General features: G+C 41.4%; 1 protein-coding gene across 3 annotated transcripts in view; it reads left to right on the top strand.

Moving 5' to 3' along the window:
* gabbr2 (gamma-aminobutyric acid (GABA) B receptor, 2) overlaps window positions 1–20,982 on the top strand; it is a 968,818-nt gene that overhangs the window by 549,641 nt on the left and 398,195 nt on the right. For all 3 annotated transcript variants that reach the window (XM_072575495.1, XM_072575496.1, XM_072575497.1), the window contains exon 3: window positions 2,964–3,134. In XM_072575495.1, the coding sequence (XP_072431596.1) occupies window positions 2,964–3,134 (171 nt within the window). The remainder of the gene's footprint in view (window positions 1–2,963; window positions 3,135–20,982) is intronic.

Raw genomic sequence — 20,982 nt, 5'->3', positions numbered from 1 at the left:
CATCGGTTTATTAATGATCTTTCAGGAAGGAAATCTGCCTTCCTTACCCATTCTGGCCCACGTGACTCCAGATGCAAAGAAATGTGTTTAATTCTTTACAGCCAATAAATACTAGCTGAGCCAATAATGCCCGCATCCCATAAAACAAAATAAAACTTAACCAGTGAAGAAAGAAGCCTACCAGGCAAATTCAAACTTTGGCATGTATAGCATTAGTTTAGCTAGTTTAGCTGAATCATAGGAACCAAAAGCACAACAGGTTCAATCCCTGCTCTTTGCCCAGTCATTTATTCTAGGATAATATGTATAAAAAGTTTTGGTTACTCGTGGACCAGTTCTTTTGATTGCTGTGATGACATTATGGCTTTAAGAGGCCTTCTTATGAGGGGATATGTTGTCCTTTTTCTTAATAGAGAAAAGTCTGCTCAAATCCAATGAAATTAACAGTTACAAGGTCTTTTTCGAAAGAAAAGGTTGCAACAATAGAAGCAGCCTCAATGGGTGGGGTCAAGCTTCCAAAGAACCAGGATTTATAGGTTTATTTTTCTGAAGTTGTTGCTGGATATAGAAGCTGTTTTTCCTGACCCTGTTATAGCTAAAAGCTGGGGTGCTCTTCCTGCTGCTAGAATTGCATGTGAGGACAACCTATTTTACTGAATTTGCCTTTGCCAAGGATGTGTTTATAGGATGCTACTAAATGAGAAAAGTTACTGTTAACAATCTATTATTCTGTAAGTTTTCTGCTGGAGTTAAATTATTCCAATTCCTGTTTTTTGTTGCTGTCTTTTAAGATTAGTGTATGAATAAAGTGTGTTTTACTTCAAGACTGGTAGCTTGACCAATCAAATCTTATCCGGAATTCAACACCTGGCACTTGCTTTAAATTTTTTTTAAAATTAGTATCTAGGCTATCTCCTTAATATACTTTGAGGGGTTTTGGTCTTGTTCATTGCAATACTATTTCCTCTCAGAAATATTATGTTGACATTAGGTAACAGTACAACTGAGTTGTGTTAAGATATTCCACAGCATCAAATGACCTGCTAACACTCACTATCTAAACTAAGATATGAAGAATTACCACATGGCGAATATATTAAGGTTTCTCCACAACTATGATGTAATCTTGGCATAAATTCAAGATCAAAGGTGGAAGCAACTCTTTATGTTGTTCTCCAGGAATTCTGAAAATCTTCTGTTGTTTCTTTGATGGAAAATTGAGAAATTATGTGGAAATCTATTGTGATTATAAAGTATGACAGTTCCTTCCACTGAACCACCATGATGAACTTTTATGAAGAAGTGGAATAAAGATTTAGAGCCCCCTTATAATGAGTAGATTTGATTTACTATGTAGTCCTTTGTTCCTATGAAAGGTTATCTTTCCACAACAGGAAAAGAACTGAGTACATGTATTCATGGATTAGTGGTGCTGGAAGAGCACAGCAGTTCAGGCAGCATCCAACGAGCAGCGAAATCGACGTTTCGGGCAAAAGCCCTTCATCAGGAATAAAGGCAGTGAGCCTGAAGCATGGAGAGATAAGCTAGAGGAGGGTGGGGGTGGGGAGAGAGTAGCATAGAGTACAATGGGTGAGTGGGGGAGGAGATGAAGGTGATAGGTCAAGGAGGAGAGGGTGGAGTGGATAGGTGGAAAAGAAGATAGGCAGGTCGGACAAGTCCGGACAAGTCAAGGAGACAGTTACTGAGCTGGAAGTTTGAAACTAGGATGAGGTGGGGGAAGGGGAAATGAGGAAGCTGTGGAAGTCCACATTGATGCCCTGGGGTTGAAGTGTTCCGAGGCGGAAGATGAGGCGTTCTTCCTCCAGGCGTCTGGTGGTGAGGGAGCGGCGGTGAAGGAGGCCCAGGACCTCCATGCCCTCGGCAGAGTGGGAGGGGGAGTTGAAATGTTGGGCCACGGGGCGGTTTGGTTGATTGGTGCGGGTGTCTCGGAGATGTTCCCTAAAGCGCTCTGCTAGGAGGTGCCCAGTCTCCCCAATATAGAGGAGACCACATCGGGAGCAACGGATACAATAAATGATATTAGTGGATGTGCAGGTGAAACTTTGATGGATGTGGAAGGCTCCTTTAGGGCCTTGGATAGAGGTGAGGGAGGAGGTGTGGGCACAGGTTTTACAGTTCCTGCGGTGGCAGGGGAAAGTGCCAGAATGGGAGGGTGGGTCGTAGGGGGGCGTGGACCTGACCAGGTAGTCACGGAGGGAACGGTCTTTGCGGAAGGCGGAAAGGGGTGGGGAGGGAAATATATCCCTGGTGGTGGGGTCTTTTTGGAGGTGACGGAAATGTCGGCGGATGATTTGGTTGATGTGAAGGTTTGTAGGGTGGAAGGTGAGCACCAGGGGCGTTCTGTCCTTGTTACGGTTGGAGGGGTGGGGCCTGAGGGCGGAGGTGCGGGATGTGGGCGAGATGCGTTGGAGGGCATCTTTAATCACGTGGGAAGGGAAATTGTGGTCTCTAAAGAAGGAGGCCATCTGGTGTGTCCTATGGTGGAACTGGTCCTCCTGGGAGCAGATACGGCGGAGGCGGAGAAATTGGGAATAGGGCTTTTGCCCGAAACGTCGATTTCGCTGCTCGATGGATGCTGCCTGAACTGCTGTGCTCTTCCAGCACCACTAATCCAGTGTTTGGTTTTCAGCATCTGCAGTCATTGTTTTTACCTACATGTATTCATGGATTTTCCTAACGATCAAACTCATACTGCTTCACTTAGTTTTTGTTACGTAAAGACACTTTGTGAGATTGGTCTATAAACTGAAAGGCATTGAAATTGTTCAGGGTATTCATTGAATTGAAATCATTCCTTTTGGATTTTGCTGTTCAGTGGCCACATACAGATCTAATAATGAGATTTGTTTATTGAAACACGATTGAGGTTCTAACAATAAGATTTGTTCAATACAAAAGTTGCTCTAATTGAATTATTCATAATATCTGAATCTTTCTTCCAGCTTTCCTTTGCTGCAACTACCCCAGTCCTGGCTGATAAGAAGAAATATCCCAATTTCTTCCGGACAGTCCCATCAGACAATGCGGTCAATCCTGCAGTTGTCAAGTTCTTGAAGCATTTTCATTGGCGCCGGGTAGGAACGTTGACCCAAGATGTGCAGCGATTCTCTGAGGTATGTCTTCTTTACTCAAGATAAATATGCAATAACCTAGTCAACACATGCTCAGTGTCAGCTGATGAATTTATAGATAAATATGTAATAGTGTAAGTTTATGTGGCTGTGCTGCCAGTGAGAAATTCAACACTCATGAAAATATTTATGCAATGTTGAGAAAGGTTGGTGATCTGTTCATCTTAAAAAGATGCTGTCATTTCCCTTTATTATTTCCTATTATAGTCTCTTGCATTAGTTATTCACCTTCGGTCATAAGAGATATTTTGTTGTAATTTTTATTGCAGGGACATAGAAGCACAAGGATGAATGATACCAATCGATTTTATTAGTTAACAACAATTTATTAATCTGTTCCAAAACAAAATATGCACAGAAGGTACAGGGATATATTTCAATGGGTGAAAGTCATTTGAGTAATATTTATTCACGTGCTTGAATGGCAGTGGACAATCTCTGGAGGAATTCATACTGTTTGTACATGCTGACTTTCTATAGGGATAGCTGGGCAATTTCACCTTTGCCAAGCCTAAAACATGGTTATGAATTCCAACCATCTTTATAGTGCCATGACTGATTGAACTGAAGCGGTCAGTTTGTCACTATCATATTCCAAAGGTATTTATTCAGTATATATTGATATCTAGCTTAATTGTTTTAATAAATTTGCACATGAACTTGGAAAACTTTGGTCGGATCATTTTACTTGTATTTATGTATATAGGTACATATTACATGTAATGCACACACTCCTGCAGCAAAACCAAGTTCTGCTCCAACCATTTAACAGTTACTTCTATTCAACCTACCCTCAATAAAACAAGATCAATGCTTGGAAACCAAAAGGACATGTACAGGGAAAATCGCAGGTAACCTATCATTTGATTGCATCAGCTTTACACTGGCAATGGAACCCAATAAAATCCATTGTCAAATTCACTTCTTTGAATTAACTGTTTTATTTGAATAAATTCTTAGCATGTCATTAACAGTGCAGCATGATTGTCTATACAGCCAACAATTGGATGTGTCTATTATTACGTTATATAAATTCAAATCAGAATACATAATATGTTTGCAAGAGTACAGAATGAGAAGGAATTTGGAGCAGAAATGAACTTAATTACTGAATGAACATAGTTCAAAACATCTTGATTGTACACTGGGTTGAATCTGAAAATTCATAATTATTTTACTCCATGTAAAAAATAAAAAGCAATGCAACTAATACAAGCCAGTGACCACTGCCTGCAAGTGCTTAATTTCTAACAACAAATGGAACCTCTTTAAGACTTGTCCACTAAGCCTTTGTTCATTCTTGAAGTTGGTACATGGGTGCGAAAAGCACATTATGTCAAAATGAAGAGAACTTAATGGGGTAGAATTAGAACATTGAACATAGAACATTACAGCGCAGTACAGGTCCTTCTGCCCTCGATGGTTTCACAGATCGGCACAACAATCTGAATACTGGAATAGTGGTGCTGGAAGAGCACAGCAGTTCAGGCAGCATCCAACGAGCAGCGAAATCGACGTTTCGGGCAAAAGCCCTTCATCAGGAATAAAGGCAGTGAGCCTGAAACGTGGAGAGATAAGCTAGAGGAGGGTGGGGGTGGGGAGAGAGTAGCATAGAGTACAATGGGTGAGTGGGGGAGGAGATGAAGGTGATAGGTCAAGGAGGAGAGGGTGGAGTGGATAGGTGGAAAAGGAGATAGGCAGGTTGGACAAGTCCGGACAAGTCAAGGAGACAATGCTGAGCTGGAAGTTTGAAACTAGGATGAGGTGGGGGAAGGGGAAATGAGGAAGCTGTTGAAGTCCACATTGATGCCCTGGGGTTGAAGTGTTCCGAGGCAGAAGATGAGGCGTTCTTCCTCCAGGCGTCTGGTGGTGAGGGAGCGGCGGTGAAGGAGGCCCAGGACCTCCATGTCCTCGGCAGAGTGGGAGGGGGAGTTGAAATGTTGGGCCACGGGGCGGTTTGGTTGATTGGTACGGGTGTCTCGGAGATGTTCCCTAAAGCGCTCTGCTGGGAGGCGCCCAGTCTCCCCAATGTAGAGGAGACCACATCGGGAGCAACGGATACAATAAATGATATTAGTGGATGTGCAGGTGAAACTTTGATAGATGTGGAAGGCTCCTTTAGGGCCTTGGATAGAGGTGAGGGAGGAGGTGTGGGCACAGGTTTTACAGTTCCTGCGGTGGCAGGGGAAGGTGCCAGGATGGGAGGGTGGGTCGTAGGGGGGTGTGGACCTGACCAGGTAGTCACGGAGGGAACGGTCTTTGCGGAAGGCGGAAAGGGGTGGGGAGGGAAATATATCCCTGGTGGTGGGGTCTTTTTGGAGGTGGCGGAAATGTCGGTGGATGATTTGGTTGATGCGAAGGTTTGTAGGGTGGAAGGTGAGCACCAGGGGCGTTCTGTCCTTGTTACGGTTGGAGCTGCGGGGTCTGAGGGCGGAGGTGCGGGATGTGGACGAGATGCGTTGGAGGGCATCTTTAACCACGTGGGAAGGGAAATTGCGGTCTCTAAAGAAGGAGGCCATCTGGTGTGTCCTATGGTGGAACTGGTCCTCCTGGGAGCAGATACGGCGGAGGCGGAGAACCTGCCTATCTTCTTTTCCACCTATCCACTCCACCCTCTCCTCCTTGACCTATCACCTTTATCTCCTCCCCCACTCACCCATGGTACTCTATGCTACTCTCTCCCCACCCCCACCCTCCTCTAGCTTATCTCTCCATGCTTCAGGCTCACTGCCTTTATTCCTGATGAAGGGCTTTTGCCCGAAACGTCGATTTCGCTGCTCATTGGATGCTGCCTGAACTGCTGTGCTCTTCCAGCACCACTAATCCAGTATTTGGTTTTCAGCATCTGCAGTCATTGTTTTTACCTTGTTGATTGAAACCAATCTGAAGCCTATCAAACCTATACTATTCCATTTTCATCCATATGTCTATCCAAATACCATTTAATTGCCCTTAAAGTTATCAAGTCTATTACTGTTGCAGGCAGTGCATTCCACGCCCCTACTACTCTCTGAGTAAAGAAACTACCTCCGACATCTGTCCAACATCTATCAATTTAAAGCTAAGTCCCCTCATGCTAGCCTTCACCATCTGAGGAAAACGATTTCCTATCCACCCTATCTAACCCTCTGATTATCTTTTCTGTCTCTATTAAGTCACCTCAACTTTCTTCTCTCCAAAGAAAACAGCCTCAAAACCCTCAGTCTTTCCTCATAAGACCTTCCCTCCACCCCAGGCAGCATCCTAGTAAATCTCCTCTGAACCCTCTCCAAAGCTTCCACATCCTTCCTACAATGCAGTGACCAGAACAGTACACATAACTCCAAGTGCGGCCACACCAGAGGTTTGTACAGCTGCAGCATGACCTCATGTTTCCAAGACTCCATCCCTCTACCAATAAAAGCTACCACCGTATGCCTTCTTAACAAACCTCTCAACCTGAGTGGCAACTTTCAGGGATCTATGTACATGGACATCGAGAGCCCTCTGCTGTTCTACACTATCAAGAATCTTACCATTAGCCCAGTACTTTGCATTCCTGTTGCTCCTTCCAAAGTGAATCACCTCACACTTTTCTGCATTAAGCTCCATTTGCCACCTCTCAGCCCAGCTCTGCAGCTTATCTATGTCCCTCAGTAACCTGCAACATCCTTCAGCACTATCCACAACTCCACCGACCTGTTTATCATTTTTATAAATGACCTGGACAAGTGCTTAGAAAGATATTGGTATTCCTCTGGTTCAGGTGAAGATTATCCTGATTGTAGAGGTCCCATCTACCCTTGAAAGAGCCCCAGTTATCCAAGAATCCAAAGCTCTCCCTCCTGAACCATTCCTCTAGTGACGTGTTCAACTCCTCTCTCTCCTTATTCCTTACCTCGCTAGCACATGGCACGAGCAACAAACCAGATATAACAACTCGGTTTGTCCTAGCTCCAAGTTTCCACCCTAGCTCCCTAAATTTCTGCCTTAAATCCCTATCTCTCTTCCTACTTATGTTGTTGGTGCCGATGTGAACCAAGACGTGGGGCTGCTCCCCCGCCCCCTCAAGGATCCCGAAAACATGATCAGACATTACGAACCCTGGCACCTGGGACGCAACACACCAACTGTGAGTCTCTCTCATCCCCACAAAACCTCCTCTCTGTCCCCCTATCTATGGAGTCCCCAATGACTAATGCTCTACTCCTCTCTCCTCTTCCCTTCTGAGCAACCATGACAGACTCTGTGTCAGAGACCTGTGCGCTATTGCTTACCCCGGTAGGTTGTTCCCCTCAGCAGTATCCAAAACTTGTTGTTGATGGGAACGGCCACAGGGGTTCCCTACACTGCCTGCCGGTTCCCTTTCCATTCCCTGATGTAGCCCATCTAATTTCTTCGTGCACCTGAGGTGTGACTACGTCCCTGTAAGTCCTCTCAATAACCCCCTCCACCTCCCGAATGATCAGAAGTTCATCCAGCTCCAGCTTCAGCTCCCTAATGTGATTTTCAAGGAGCTGGAGTTGGGTGCACTTCCCACAGATGTAGTCAGCAGGGACTCTAGTGATGACTCTTACCTCCCACATTCTGCAGGAAGAACATTCAACCGCTCTAACTGCCATTCCCACTATTCTAAATTCCCAAAGGGACTCTTGAAAATGAAAACCAAACTTGTCCACTTACCAATCTGGCACACAGATTTTTTTGTTTAGAGGAGAAGGATGGGTGGGAGACACTACCCGAGTAGTGTTTCAGATAAAGCAACCGCCCGAATATAAAGCCTGACTTACCCAGCAGTCCCGTGTCCACTCTTGCTCAACGTGTGCCCTGCCTGTACATAAGGTACATTTTTACACTTTAAATTTATCTTTCCGTCGGGCCTCTGGTCCTTGCTGTCGCTCCTCCCACTTCAACTGCAGCCGAGAAAACGATGACCACTGAACCGTCGAGGCAAGTTTGTATACCCTAAATTTGCCTTCGCGTCAGGCCTCTGGTCCTTGCAGTTTCTCCTCCCACTTCAAGTGCTGATGAAAAACCTAAGGAAGATTACTATCCAAGACAGGTGTTATGTAAAGTAATGTCCTCAATTTGAGGATTTCCGAACCAAATTGGCAGATAATGCACAGAAGAACATAAGAAAATGTGCTCAGAAGACCACAACGCCAGCCACAGGTTAGAATTCTAGTTGTGAAAGTGGTAGAAAAGTAGCATTAGATTAACTGTTGGTAGTGTACATTGGATGAATTTATTGAGTTCTTCTCAAAGATCTACTGGGCAAACCCCATCCAGCCTTCACCCCAACTTTTACAATTTCTCTCCCTTAGCTTCTAATGCACTTTCCTCTAGCTATGCATGGTTCACCAGGGCTTCCATGGTGAGCTGCCTGATTCTCACTGCCTGGCATCCATTTGTTATCTTGGTGAATATGTATCCTTCACGTAGTTAACATAAAGCCATATCATCTGCCCATTTTCTCTTGTCAATTATAGGACTTTGCTGTCTAAAAACTAGAATAATGTTTGCCTATATTTCAAGAGTCAACACTTCAAAAGTACTTCATTGGTGGTAATGCATTTCAAGAATGTACTATGAACCATACAGTAAATCCTTTGTATCCATGAAATGACGAACCACAAATTTGTTTATCCACACCAAAATATGAGTCACACCAAAAATAAAGATCAGCAGGCAGACATCATATCTCTGTGATTTTTAATCTACTTTTAAATTAGCTCAGCACTTGCAAATTTCATCATTCATAGGGTTTCTAAGGAATGGAACTCAGAGGAATGACTGTAAAATACATTTTTTGTCCACATGGCAATTTTGGGGAAGAAGCATTCAGAATCAGAACTGCATTTGTATGGATACCTTTATTCATCTTCTAGACTCTTTTTTTATTGGCACATACGTATGGTAGCCTTAAGTGGACAAAATGTATAATGCACTAAAGAAAAAGACGACTATTCAGAAATGTTCCATTATCCAGGGCAGGTGGGTCCTGAACCTGGGCCTTCTGTTCCAGAGAGAAAGACATTGTACTATGAAACCCAGTCAGTGCCTTTCTTAGTAAATGAGAGGCACAGCATGTTTCAGTAGCTCATTTCCAGAAGTATATACTCTACATAAACTTAAATATAAAACAAACACAAAGAACACTGGAGAAACTCAGCAGGTCTGGAATCATCTGAAGAAAGAGAAACAGAGTCAACATTTCGAGTTGGGTATGACTCTTCTACAGAGATCGGGAGTTCAGTACTATGAAGCATGCGGCAGAACAAAATCCCACCTGCACCAAAATGATCATTTGTACAATAGACAAATAGCAGAGAGGGTTCCCTTCACCATCACATTCAGAGGTGTGACTTAGCTATTTCTCTGAATTCCTGGCCTTCATAGTCTAATAACCTCTTACTTGATTTTTCACACAACTAATCTTGAACTTTCTTAGCTTCAAATAATCTCCTCAGGATTCGAACCAAACTGTTACATCTGCCATTTTCAAACTAAGATGCTGTTACTGAGGTAACCTATTTACAAAATCTCACAAAGTTCTCCTTTCTCCAAGAGAAACTGTTCTTCCATCTGATGTCATTCAGGTCTTCTGAGGACTGAATCAAAAGCTTTCCAATCAATGAGTACTTTTTAACCTAAACAAAAGTACTCAATTTTTCTGAACCAAAAGCAAGCAAATGCCTTTCAATGTTTGCTCTTTCTGCTTTCTTGCATTGTGAGAGTTTTACAAACTCACATTATCACTCCAGAGCAGTCCCCTGAGTCAGCTACTCTTTAACACATACTGCTTTAAAACCAGGTCTACAAAAAATAAGTTAGCAAACCCTCTCATGCACATTTACCCAGCCCCATAAACCACTGGTTCAAAATTCAAATCCTAAAATAAATGATATTGATGTTTATGTAAAAATCACACCTTGCATCACAGCACACATGTTGGTTTCAGCTCAACAAAAGGGCAATGTCTTGATTGATCAGAGTCAATTAACTTGGTGTCAAATTTAGCAAAGCTTGAGAGCTAAGTGAAAAAAAACAAAAAAAGCCAAAGAACTGCAGATTCTAGAAATCTGACACAAAAACAGAAATTGCTGAAAACACTCAGCAGGTCTGGTAGCATCTGTGGAGAGAAAGCAGAGTTAATCTTTCAGATTTAGTGATCTTTCTTCAGTTAATATTAAGTGGTACATTCTCCAGAACGACACTTCTACTAATCAGAGTCCATTTGTGAACCAATCAGTATTCCCATATGGTCTAAGTGTTGTTTCCCCTTTAATACTTTTTGCAAATTGGCCTAATAAGTGCAAGATGAGAAACATTGACAAATTGTAGCTTTTTTCAGCGGTTGTCATGTGAATTGACAACCATTTATTTTAAGTAATTAATAATTGTAACATCTCTCTTTTCCCCTTTTTTTTCTCCTTTGTTTGCTCATGTATTGTATGTGTCATAACCAACACCACCAGCTACTTCCCTCCAAAACATGTTTCCTGGTTTTGAACACATTACTATGTGCAACGCTCCTTGAATCCTAAAGATTTGGTGTGGATCATTTTCAAATTGAACATCAGAAAAAGTTTTTGGGACAATAAACCACTTTTGAAAAAGGAGAAGAAAGAGAAGAGTAAGAAAAGTTGAAACCACCTCTGTCCTGAACAGAAGAGGAGAAACACAAAAGTAAAACTAAAACCATCTCTCCTTTTCATCCATGACATTGTACATGTCACATTTTTCAAGTTATGCGCATATTTCTTGATTTCTCCATTAGCCTTGCCACTCCAATGGGATTTTTTTGATGAGTGAAGCCCAGCTAATTTGCAAATTTACTGAACTAATCACTCTGAATGGGTTACACAGTCACTTCTCACCATTCCAATCCAGGCAAATATCTCTTCAAACTTTGGGATGACTACTTTTGTTGAATTAGATGTACTATTTCTACTCTTTCCAGATTGTCTGGACTGCTATATGACTATAGAAATCGTAAGTGAGCAAAATGTATAATGCCCAGTTGTTATGTAGTTTAAATTTAAAGTCTGTGGGTGAAATCTTACCAGGCTCGAAACAATGAGGGTCGTGGTAAGATGAGGCCCAGAATTGGGAGAGATATTTGGTGAGATAGATCCCAATGTTGAGATTATGTTGCCACAACTTGCTCACTTTCTCAAGTGGCATGGTGTGATTCTTGATAAACAGCAGTGAGTTCCCAATTGATTGTTATTGTTGCTCCCAATGGGTTGCAATCTTACCAAACTTGCCATAAAAATTAGTCATTGAGAAAATTTAACATAGAAAACAAAGTGGGTTTCAACTCCCTGCTGTTCCAAAAGGTCTCCACATTGAACACTGGGCATCAACATCTTTGGCATGCTTCATAGGCACAAGCTGTTTGCAATCCAAATTCATAGATATTGGCATCCAAAATTCGACATCCTCAAAGAACCCTCATGGTACATCTCCAACCTACTTCCAGTCTCCTGAATCACAATGATGCACTTCGGGCTGCTGTGGTAAATATAATGATAATTTTGTAGCAGGTTGCTTTGCACCCGGGGAGACACATCCAGCTCTTAAGGCTTGACCAGACTGCATCTCCTGGCTCTTCACTCGCTTTCATAGCACTCACTCACTCTGAGCCTAACCGGATGCTCACAGTTTCCTTGCCTTGCATTGCCTTGCCTTTATGCACACTGTCCCTTTAGCAAGAGATACCAGGCTCATATTACTACCACCTAGTGCAGCCATTTAATGCAGAAAGAAAGTCAGGAATCTTGTCATGGTTGTCAGCAGGCCTTGAGGGATAACCTCTGATATGTGTAACTGACGGTGGTATGGGGGCTGTGTGATTAGTTGCCTCACAGCACCAGGGACCTGGGTTCGATTCTACCCTCGGTGACTGTCTACGTAGAGTTTGCACATTCTCCCTGTGTCTGTGTGGATTTCCTCCTTGTGCTCCATTTTCCTCCCAAAGTCCAAAGGTGTGCCGGTTCGGTGGATTGGCCATGCTAAATTTCTCAGAGTGTCCAGGAATGTGCAGAGTAGGTGGATTAGCCATGGAGAAATATGGGGTTATAGGAATGGGTTAGGCGTGTTGTTCTGGGTAGGATGCTCTTCAGAGGTTTGGTATGGACTCAATGGGCTGAATGGCCTGCTTCCATACTATAGGGATTCTATGATTCTATTCTATGACATGTCTACACCCTGCTTAGGATGTCAAATTGAGCATCCATTGTTTATAAGGGGGTGAGGAGTTGAATGATGAGCAGCATACTGACTGTGTTGACTCTTTCTGCCCTATTGTGGGCTGCTTTGTTTCTTGAGTGAGCAAGAGGCAGGTACTATAGGACATGCTACTGTGTGGCAGTGCTAGGACTATTGATGCAATTGGGGAGATTTCCTGAGTGAGTGCGTGCAGGATTAGTTGTGTCACAATTTGGGCTGGATGAAGGCTATTAGGGAACTAGTCAAAAAGCGTGACACTGGAAAAGCACAGCCAGTCAAGCAGTATCTGAGGAGCAGGAGAGTCAATGTTTTGAGCATAAGTTCTTCATCAGGGAAGTAGTTGTAAACATTAGTGAGAGTGGTGCAGCATGAGTCTAAGTGGGAGCTTGTCCAGTAGCAGAGAGAGATTCAGTATGAGGTATCAGAGAGAGGATGGTGTCACTTACACTGTGGAGTGGAGAGGGACATTGGCCTTCTTCTCACCAGGCTGGGTATTCTCCCAGATGACTGAGACTGCTGTAATCTGGGTGATAACCTTGCAATAGGCTGGCACTGTTGTGTGTCATGGCCTCCACTGTTGCTTCTGGGCAAAGGGGATATCCTCACTCTGCACTATTCCATTGAGCTGGAGCTTCAGGAATGTGCCCAAAAAGCGAGCCACTAATTACCCCCTGTCTGCAAACTCTGGGGCAAACATCAGGGACCGTGCAGAGCAGTTCTGGATTGACGCCATTTGTCCTGGTGACAACAGCATTATAAAAATAACGCCTTCAGCAGGAATTCCAATCAATTTCAAGATCTTCAGTGAGTGAGCAGTTGTTCCAGGAAAAGCACACGACAAGATGGAGCGAAAAACAGATTTGATTCCCGCCATGAGAACTCAAATATCACTGAGTTCCACAAACTTGGTAAGACACAATGAGAAAATTTGCTCAGGGATAGCTTGACAGTGAGAATCATTCTGCTAAACCTGACATGACCTGCACTTTGCCAAAAAAAATTGTAAGTTTCAGCTCTGTGTGTCTTTACTTAATTAAATGTACCAATTGAGATTATCGCTTTATTCAATTAATTATGTGAATTGTGACACAAATCTTCAGTTAATTCAATCCTGCTCTCTTTCAATTCATTCACTTCACATCTTTTCTTTGCTTAATGTTGTTAAGGCTCTTTTACATTATTTAGTTTGTTTCTCCCTGCCATTGCCAACTTTATTAACTTATTTAATGCAGTTCTACATTGGGTCACCTGAAGGGCATTCATATCATGCATTTATTTCAATTGTTTTAGTAAATTCCATTATTACTCCAACCTGCTATTACCTGATTTTGCAGCCCACTTTATGTATTTGAGTTGTCTTAATTCAAATTCTTTGTCAGGCTGCTTTGCTTCTCAGGTTGTATCTCTCATACATGGCTTCACCTATATCCTTTAACATATATTTAACTTCAACAGTTCACTTGTTTAATTGCCAAATTCTGTACTTGCATTTATTTCAGGATTTTCTGATAAAGTCACAATGAATTCATGATGTTCTCATATTAATTTCATTAAAGTATTCCAATATAATCAATCGTGATTATCACAGAATGAAAGACAACAATTGAAAGTTAATCTCACAGCAGTGCAAAAATCCCAGAATTATCAAATGAGTATTAATAAAATTTAAATTATTCAGCATTGAGAAGCACGTACCTACTAAAACATTGTCTAACATGTAGCATAGTTCCTATTGCAAAATTGTCATTCTTTGATTCACAATCAACATTTTACAAGGGACCTGTTGGTATCCAATACATTTTGCATTTGTTTGTTGAAAAATTATCATTTGTACTAGTTTGCTACTTGGTATCATTAGCTTTTGCCTGGCTGTGATAAATCTACACTTGGGAGAAGTAAAAATTGATTTTAAACACATCCAAATGACATCTGTGCTAGTTTCAGAGACAGATGCCAGTACCAAAGAGAAAAGTAGGCTCGTAAATTTAATATAAACAAAATACATATTAAGTGTGTAGAAGTTAATGAACTACAAACTAATGTTTAACAGTAAGACAAATGCAAGCATAAGTATATGTTGACCTAGGGAGAAAACGCAAGAAGAGTATGTAACAAGAAGTTATTATGTAGAAAGTTATGTTAAGAAATTTAGTTTTAAATAGGTTATGGAATCACAATATACAGTCTACATGCTGACATGATTTACACACATATGTATATTTTTTTGTAGCATCTACTTCAGCAAGATTCCAACATTACAATGAGAGAAGTGCAATGCTATGAAAAAAAGTTCAGTTATGGTCTGGGACAGGTATATGGAAGTTTTCCAAGTTAGACCATTGCTTTCAGTTGGTTATTTTTACTCATCTATTTGGGAAGTCACTTGTAATATAAATAGGGAGCAAAATATTTAAAAGCATATGTCACTTTTAAAACCATGAGCTGAAAATAATATGAGAGAATTTTGATTGAAATGTTGTTTATCCTGAAGACTTCTTTCAGGGGAAGTGACATTGTATTGAATGAAAATCTATCAGCCACCTAGTTTTGACATTCAGTAGCAGAAAGAAGTTATTACCGAGGCTCCAAAAAAATTACAATTGATCCTTCTTGCATATCTTACCAGTTGCTATCTAACTAATGAAGAAAGATATTTCTCAAGGAATGCATTGATATGATTTGTATCATATCTCAAATTGGACAAACTAAAGAAAAACTTGCCGAGCTGGATATTGTCCAGTCTCACCTCTACCTCACCTTGTAATTGTCATGAAAAGACATTAAAACTGCATATGTTTAGCAGTCAGAGCAGTTGTTCTTAAATGTTGGATGGAATTCTTAACAACAGAAAAACATCTTTGGAGTCGAAAGTCCACTTGGGCAGTGGGGCCAAACATGTGACATTAGGTCTGCTACCACTTTGTATAATATTGGCTACTTCTTTCTAATGATCAAAGTCATTACTAAAGATGAATTTCTAGGATTATAAAAATGTTTACATCATTTGAGCTATGACTTGAGGGTAATGACTAAGCTAATAGATTGTAACTTCACACACACAAGGCGGAATTTTTTTTTAGTCTACCGTATATACTTGTGTATAGATCAATCGCATATAAGTCGACCCCTTATTTTTGGCCAAATCTCTGGTATTTTTCTGATACCTCGACCATGTCTTCCCACTGTTGCCTCAGTTTCTTTGAAGTAGGCGTTGCATACAGTTGTGCTCTGAACGCATTGTAAAACTCCCTCAAATGTAATAATGACCACAATTCTTTTTCCTTTGGTTGTTTATTGTCTTATATAGAGATCTGGCTCTTGTATGTCACTTTTTTGGCTCATGCCCTGCATGAATTTCATCCCCTCAAAACAATACCTCATGCACAAGTTGACCCCCTAATTTCAGCTGAATAAATGGTCTTCGAAACTCGACCTATACACAAGTATATATGATCAGTGTGAAGGTGGGCCTAAAACTGTGACGTTCTTCAAATTGAGGAGGCAGGCAAGTGTTTTTACATGATTGCTTTCTTCACAGCTCATTGCAAATTCAGGCACAAAGAAAGCAAGCAATTTTTTTATGGGGAGGCAAGCAGGAAGCTTTGCCCAACTAGGACTTTCTGGGCTCTGTATTTAAAAGGCAGCTGGACAGCACTTGATTCTCTGCAACCCAAGAGCATCAACTCAACTCAACAGGGGAATTCTGTCACATAGGAATAGCAACAAGAATGTCAAAGGCATCCTGGACAGAAGTGGCATGGGTTAGTATCCATGGATAGTTTCAGTAGGGAAGAGAATGAATGATCTGCTGTGCTCCACCAGGGTATGCACCACTGTCTACTCAATGTTTCTTACCCCTATGAGTCATCATTGTTATGTTGTTACTGCTTCGGACTGTCACAAACAAGACTGGATTTCAGGTATCTCCATCAGGTGCTTCATGGGTATTCAATGTCTGTCACTTCATTGCAGTTATCAATGTAGTACTACTTAGCCACAGTGCTACTACCTTTCACGTACACAACAGTGTTCACACATGAAACACAAAAGGGTCTACAACACTCAACACCTAACACAAAACTATCACTGATCTATCCTCAGAACTAGGAGAACGTAGGATATCTTTTCACCGAAGTTTGTATGGGACAAAGGCATAACCACAAAAGCTTGCTGTGGCATGAGCAGCTAACAGGCTCCTCAGGCACACAGATATATAATGTTTTATTGTTTTTCATCAGATATAGTTCTTTGATTATACTTCGATAACTCTTAATTCAGAACCCTTCAACACCTAAAGTAACCACAGATATACTATGGTGAGAATGAGACTATTCAGCCCATTGTATCTATGTTGTCTCTTCAATTGAGAATCATTACCTACTGTCAATTTCCTGTTTTGTTTTCCCTATGCATACAGGCATACATTGGTCTGGATATTGACATCTCTATCTGTATTTATCAATCTGGGCAACAAACCCATCTACTCATGTGAATATCCCTTAACGCGTCTGTGTTCCTGCCAGAGAAGAATATGCACAATAAGTACAAATAAGCGCAGGTAGGGGACAGTTTGGGGGGAGGTGGGAGGGAGGAATGCCTGACATAAAAACATAAAAAGGTGGAATATAAAAGGAGAATAAGCTATTCATCCCGTCAAGCTTGCTTTGCCATTAAATTTGATCAAGGTAGATCATCCAATTCTGCATCCTTTTCCTGCTTTCTGCCCAGACACTTTGATCCATTTAATCCTAAGCACTATATCTATATCTTCCTGAAAGTCTTCAATGTTTTGACATCAACAGTATACTGTACCAGTGAATTATACAGGCTCACCAATTTCTTGGTGAAGAAATTTCTCCTCATCCCAGTCCTAAAAGGCTCACTCCTTATTATTAGTCTGTGACCTCTGGTTCTGGACTCCCTGATCATCAAGAACATCCTTCCTGCATCTATTTGATCAAATCCTGTTAGAATTTTACAGTTTTCTATGAGATCCTTGCTTATTCTTCTTAGCTTGAGTGAATAAAGTCTGACCCAGTTTTTCCCCATACATCAACCCACCATCCCAGGAATCAACCTGGTAAACCTTTTTGCACTTCCTCAATAGCCAGAACATCCTTCCATAAATAAGGAGACTAAAACCGCATATAATACTCTAGGGTGGTCTTATTAATGCCTTGTACAGTTGCAGCAAGACATCCCATACCTGTACTAGAATTCTCTCACTATGAAGGCCAAAACACCATTTGTCTTCTGCACCTCTGCTGCACCTGCAGGTTTATCTTTAGTGAGTGATGTACAAGGACAACCAAGCCTCATTACACCATCCACTTCCCCAAGGTATCGCCATACAGATAGTACTTTGCTTGTGTGTTTTTGCTACTAAAGTGGAAAACCTCACATTTATCCACATTCTACTGCAGCTGCCGTGTCCTTACCCACTTGAAATGTCTGAATTGCACGGAAGCTTTTCTGCATCCTTCTCACATCACACCCTCCCAGCCAGCATTGTGTGTTGGCAAATTTGGACATATGCCACATATTTTCCTTAACTAAACCATTCCTATATATCGTGAGTAGGTGAGGTCTAAGCACTGATCCCTGCAGCATCACACTAGTCATTGCCTGCCACTCACAAAAAGACCCAACTATTTTTACTCTTTATTTCCTGTTTGCAGACCAGTTCTCTATCTATTTCAGAACACAATCTCCAATGTGGTTTAATTTTACATGCTAATATTTTATGTTGGACCTTATTGAACGTTTTCTGAAAATCCAAGTTAACTACAACCACTGGATCTCCCTTATCCACTCGATTAGTTACACCCTCAAAGAATTCCAGCAGATGGGTCAAGCATCACTTCCCTCTCACAAGTCCACATTGACTCTGAGAGTTAAGGCTCCTAAGCCCTGCTGAGAGCAAAGGGAACATGCCAGTGTTGAAGGGGAGGTTGGATATCTACAACATCTAGTGAGAAAGCCTCCAATCTGCTTCACTCTACTGCAGGTCGAGCACCATCACCTTAATGAAACTTTGGGGAAGAGTGGTGGCCTGTGACTCTAAAAAATCTTAATGATCTACTAGGCAGACTGCAGATCCCACTCTCAAACCAGGAAAAAATAAGGCTCTAGAACCCTGGCCCATCTATACCAACCCCTTAATGCACACCACTGAAGAGGAACTGTCAGTGATCCCAGACAATGCACTTTCAAGTGCTTCCTCCCCATCTCCACAAGCAGAGACACATACCTCAGTAGATGATCTATCCAGATTGGTTCAGGGTCAGATCTTGGAGTGCACAGCATTGACTGCAAGTAAAGGAGAAAGAAACTGTTGACGTCTCTGACATTTAGAGGACTGCTGGAGATTAGGCCTCTGCTGGGTCCAGTACAAATGATGAGCTTCCAGATTCAGCTATTCATGAGTTAACATAGAGTGAAGGAGAGAAGGGTCTGGCCAAGTTGTGTCTGCTGCCTTAGATCTGGAATGATGGAATGACTGGCAGCTCCCAGGAAGTGCCAGCCTAGCAGGACAGTGAGAACCTGCCAGGCGCCCACGGGGAATTTCTCTTCATTACATAAGCCATTGATGGCTGAGTGAGAGCAGGCTGATGGACTTTTACCTCCCTTCAGTGCCTTATCTTTACCTATCAATGCAGCTAATAGGGACTACAATGCTAGATTGTGTAATGTCTCATTGGAGGCTAACACTTGGAGTCCAGGTATTATCTAATAAATCAATGCTACATGCCTCCAAGGCTAACATTTTCTTAGACCTGTTACACAATACTCTGGATGTAGTCTCACTGCAGGGCTTTGTTTTCCTGAAACATGATTTCTATATTTATGTTCTATTCTTTTTACTTGTGTTATTGATTATTTTCTGTTCCTGATTATGATAGTTTTGATAAAAAGATAAAGCCGCCATAGTCCTACTGGATCATAGTCATGTTCTCTCATAAGGGAGAGATAATTGATGGTGGTTTAACCTGAGGGTTACCACATCTCATGCGAGGGAATATCCTTCCTTAGCTGATATGGGAATTGAACCCACATTGTTCGTATCACAAAACAGCCATCCAGCCAACTGAACAAACCATCATCACCACTTCCCCTCCTGACATTTTGATGATGAGTATGTGTGGACATCTCAATTTTCTTTGGACCGACATAGTTTCTTGCATTTGAACTTTTAGAAAATACCATATTCTATCCTTTTTTTAGGTTCACTGTAGGGATGTAATATCTATTTTGCCTTTTTACATCATTTATCAATATTTCCTTGTGTCTTGACACTTACATATGATATATTATGCAATATACTTCTTACAATGTCACATTTATTTGGAACATCAGCATATTTAAATATGCAGTGTTCTGGCCAATCTTCTACATCATTAGTGATTGGTTGATGTCTTAGCATGGATTCCTGTGGGACATCAAGTGCTGAATTTTTAATTGTAAGATAGAGTGAGCAGGGAAGTGGATGTATTTGAAAATTAGGTTCCCCTGAGGGTGTTTCCTGGATTGCGTTTCCTCAGTTTGCACCACAATTTTTAGAAAGTGGAACTTGCTTGTCTTCATCTCACAGCCCACTCTGATCATTTGGGAGCTTGTTGAAGGGCCAGTGAGAGGCTAGGGAGTCAGGAGGTGAATTTTAGGTTCAAAATCAAATCGAAGTAGTGAATGGTACCGCACATTGATCAGGATTATTGAAAGTTACGCCCAAACTGGAAAAAGGTGTATTACCATCGATTTTGTTTCGAGATTAAGTGCAGGATTATCTGGCTGCCATTTGGGTATTCTTTGAGCTTCTGGCATTCCACATTACTGCCTGCACATTTGTGCAAAGCAGCAGCAAATCCTCTTATGGTGGCAACTGCCTTTGATGCTCCTGCTGTAACAGGCCTACAGAGATTAATGCTATTCATTGGACACTGAATGCAGCTCTGGCTCAAATAGGATATCAAGATTGTTTTGCATTATACCTGAACCTAATTTGAAAATCAAAACCCTATCATCACGTTACATTACCTGTCATTAACGCTATTCTCTCTTTCCTTCCACTCAGCTGATTTCCTAACCAGACCAATGATTTGCCTTCAATGCTAACAGTAACTTTACAAAATGCTTTCTGGAAGTCCAAATAAAGAACAGCTAAAGGTAAGTTCCCTGCCAAATACTCATGTCACCTCTTCAAAAAAATTCAATCAAATTCATTACATATGACCTACTTCTATAAATAGTTCTGTCTATCTAAGTTGAAAATTTACCAAGGTCCCTATAATTATGCACTAATCATTTCCTGAAAATAGATATTAGGCTAATTAGATCTTTAATTCTATGGTTTCCTTCTTTCACCTTTCATAAATAGTAGAGTGACATACGCAATGTTCCACTCTAAAGAAACAGTTCCCAATTTGAAACACGTTGAGAAGATTATGGTTAGGTTACAGTGTTCTTACCTGCCTCTTTAAAAGTCTTAGAATAGAAACTACCTGGATCTTGAGATTTGTTGCTGTTGCTCCATTACTACTATCCTGTTTGTGTTAATTTTGCTAAATCTTTGTCTGTGATTCAATAAGTTCCCTCAGAATGTTTGTCACATTGACATCTT

Source organism: Chiloscyllium punctatum, chromosome 8, assembly GCF_047496795.1.
Source record: "Chiloscyllium punctatum isolate Juve2018m chromosome 8, sChiPun1.3, whole genome shotgun sequence".
Taxonomy (NCBI): domain Eukaryota; kingdom Metazoa; phylum Chordata; class Chondrichthyes; order Orectolobiformes; family Hemiscylliidae; genus Chiloscyllium; species Chiloscyllium punctatum.
The sequence above is the reverse complement of the archived record's forward strand: the minus strand, read 5'-3'. Positions and strand labels throughout refer to the sequence as shown.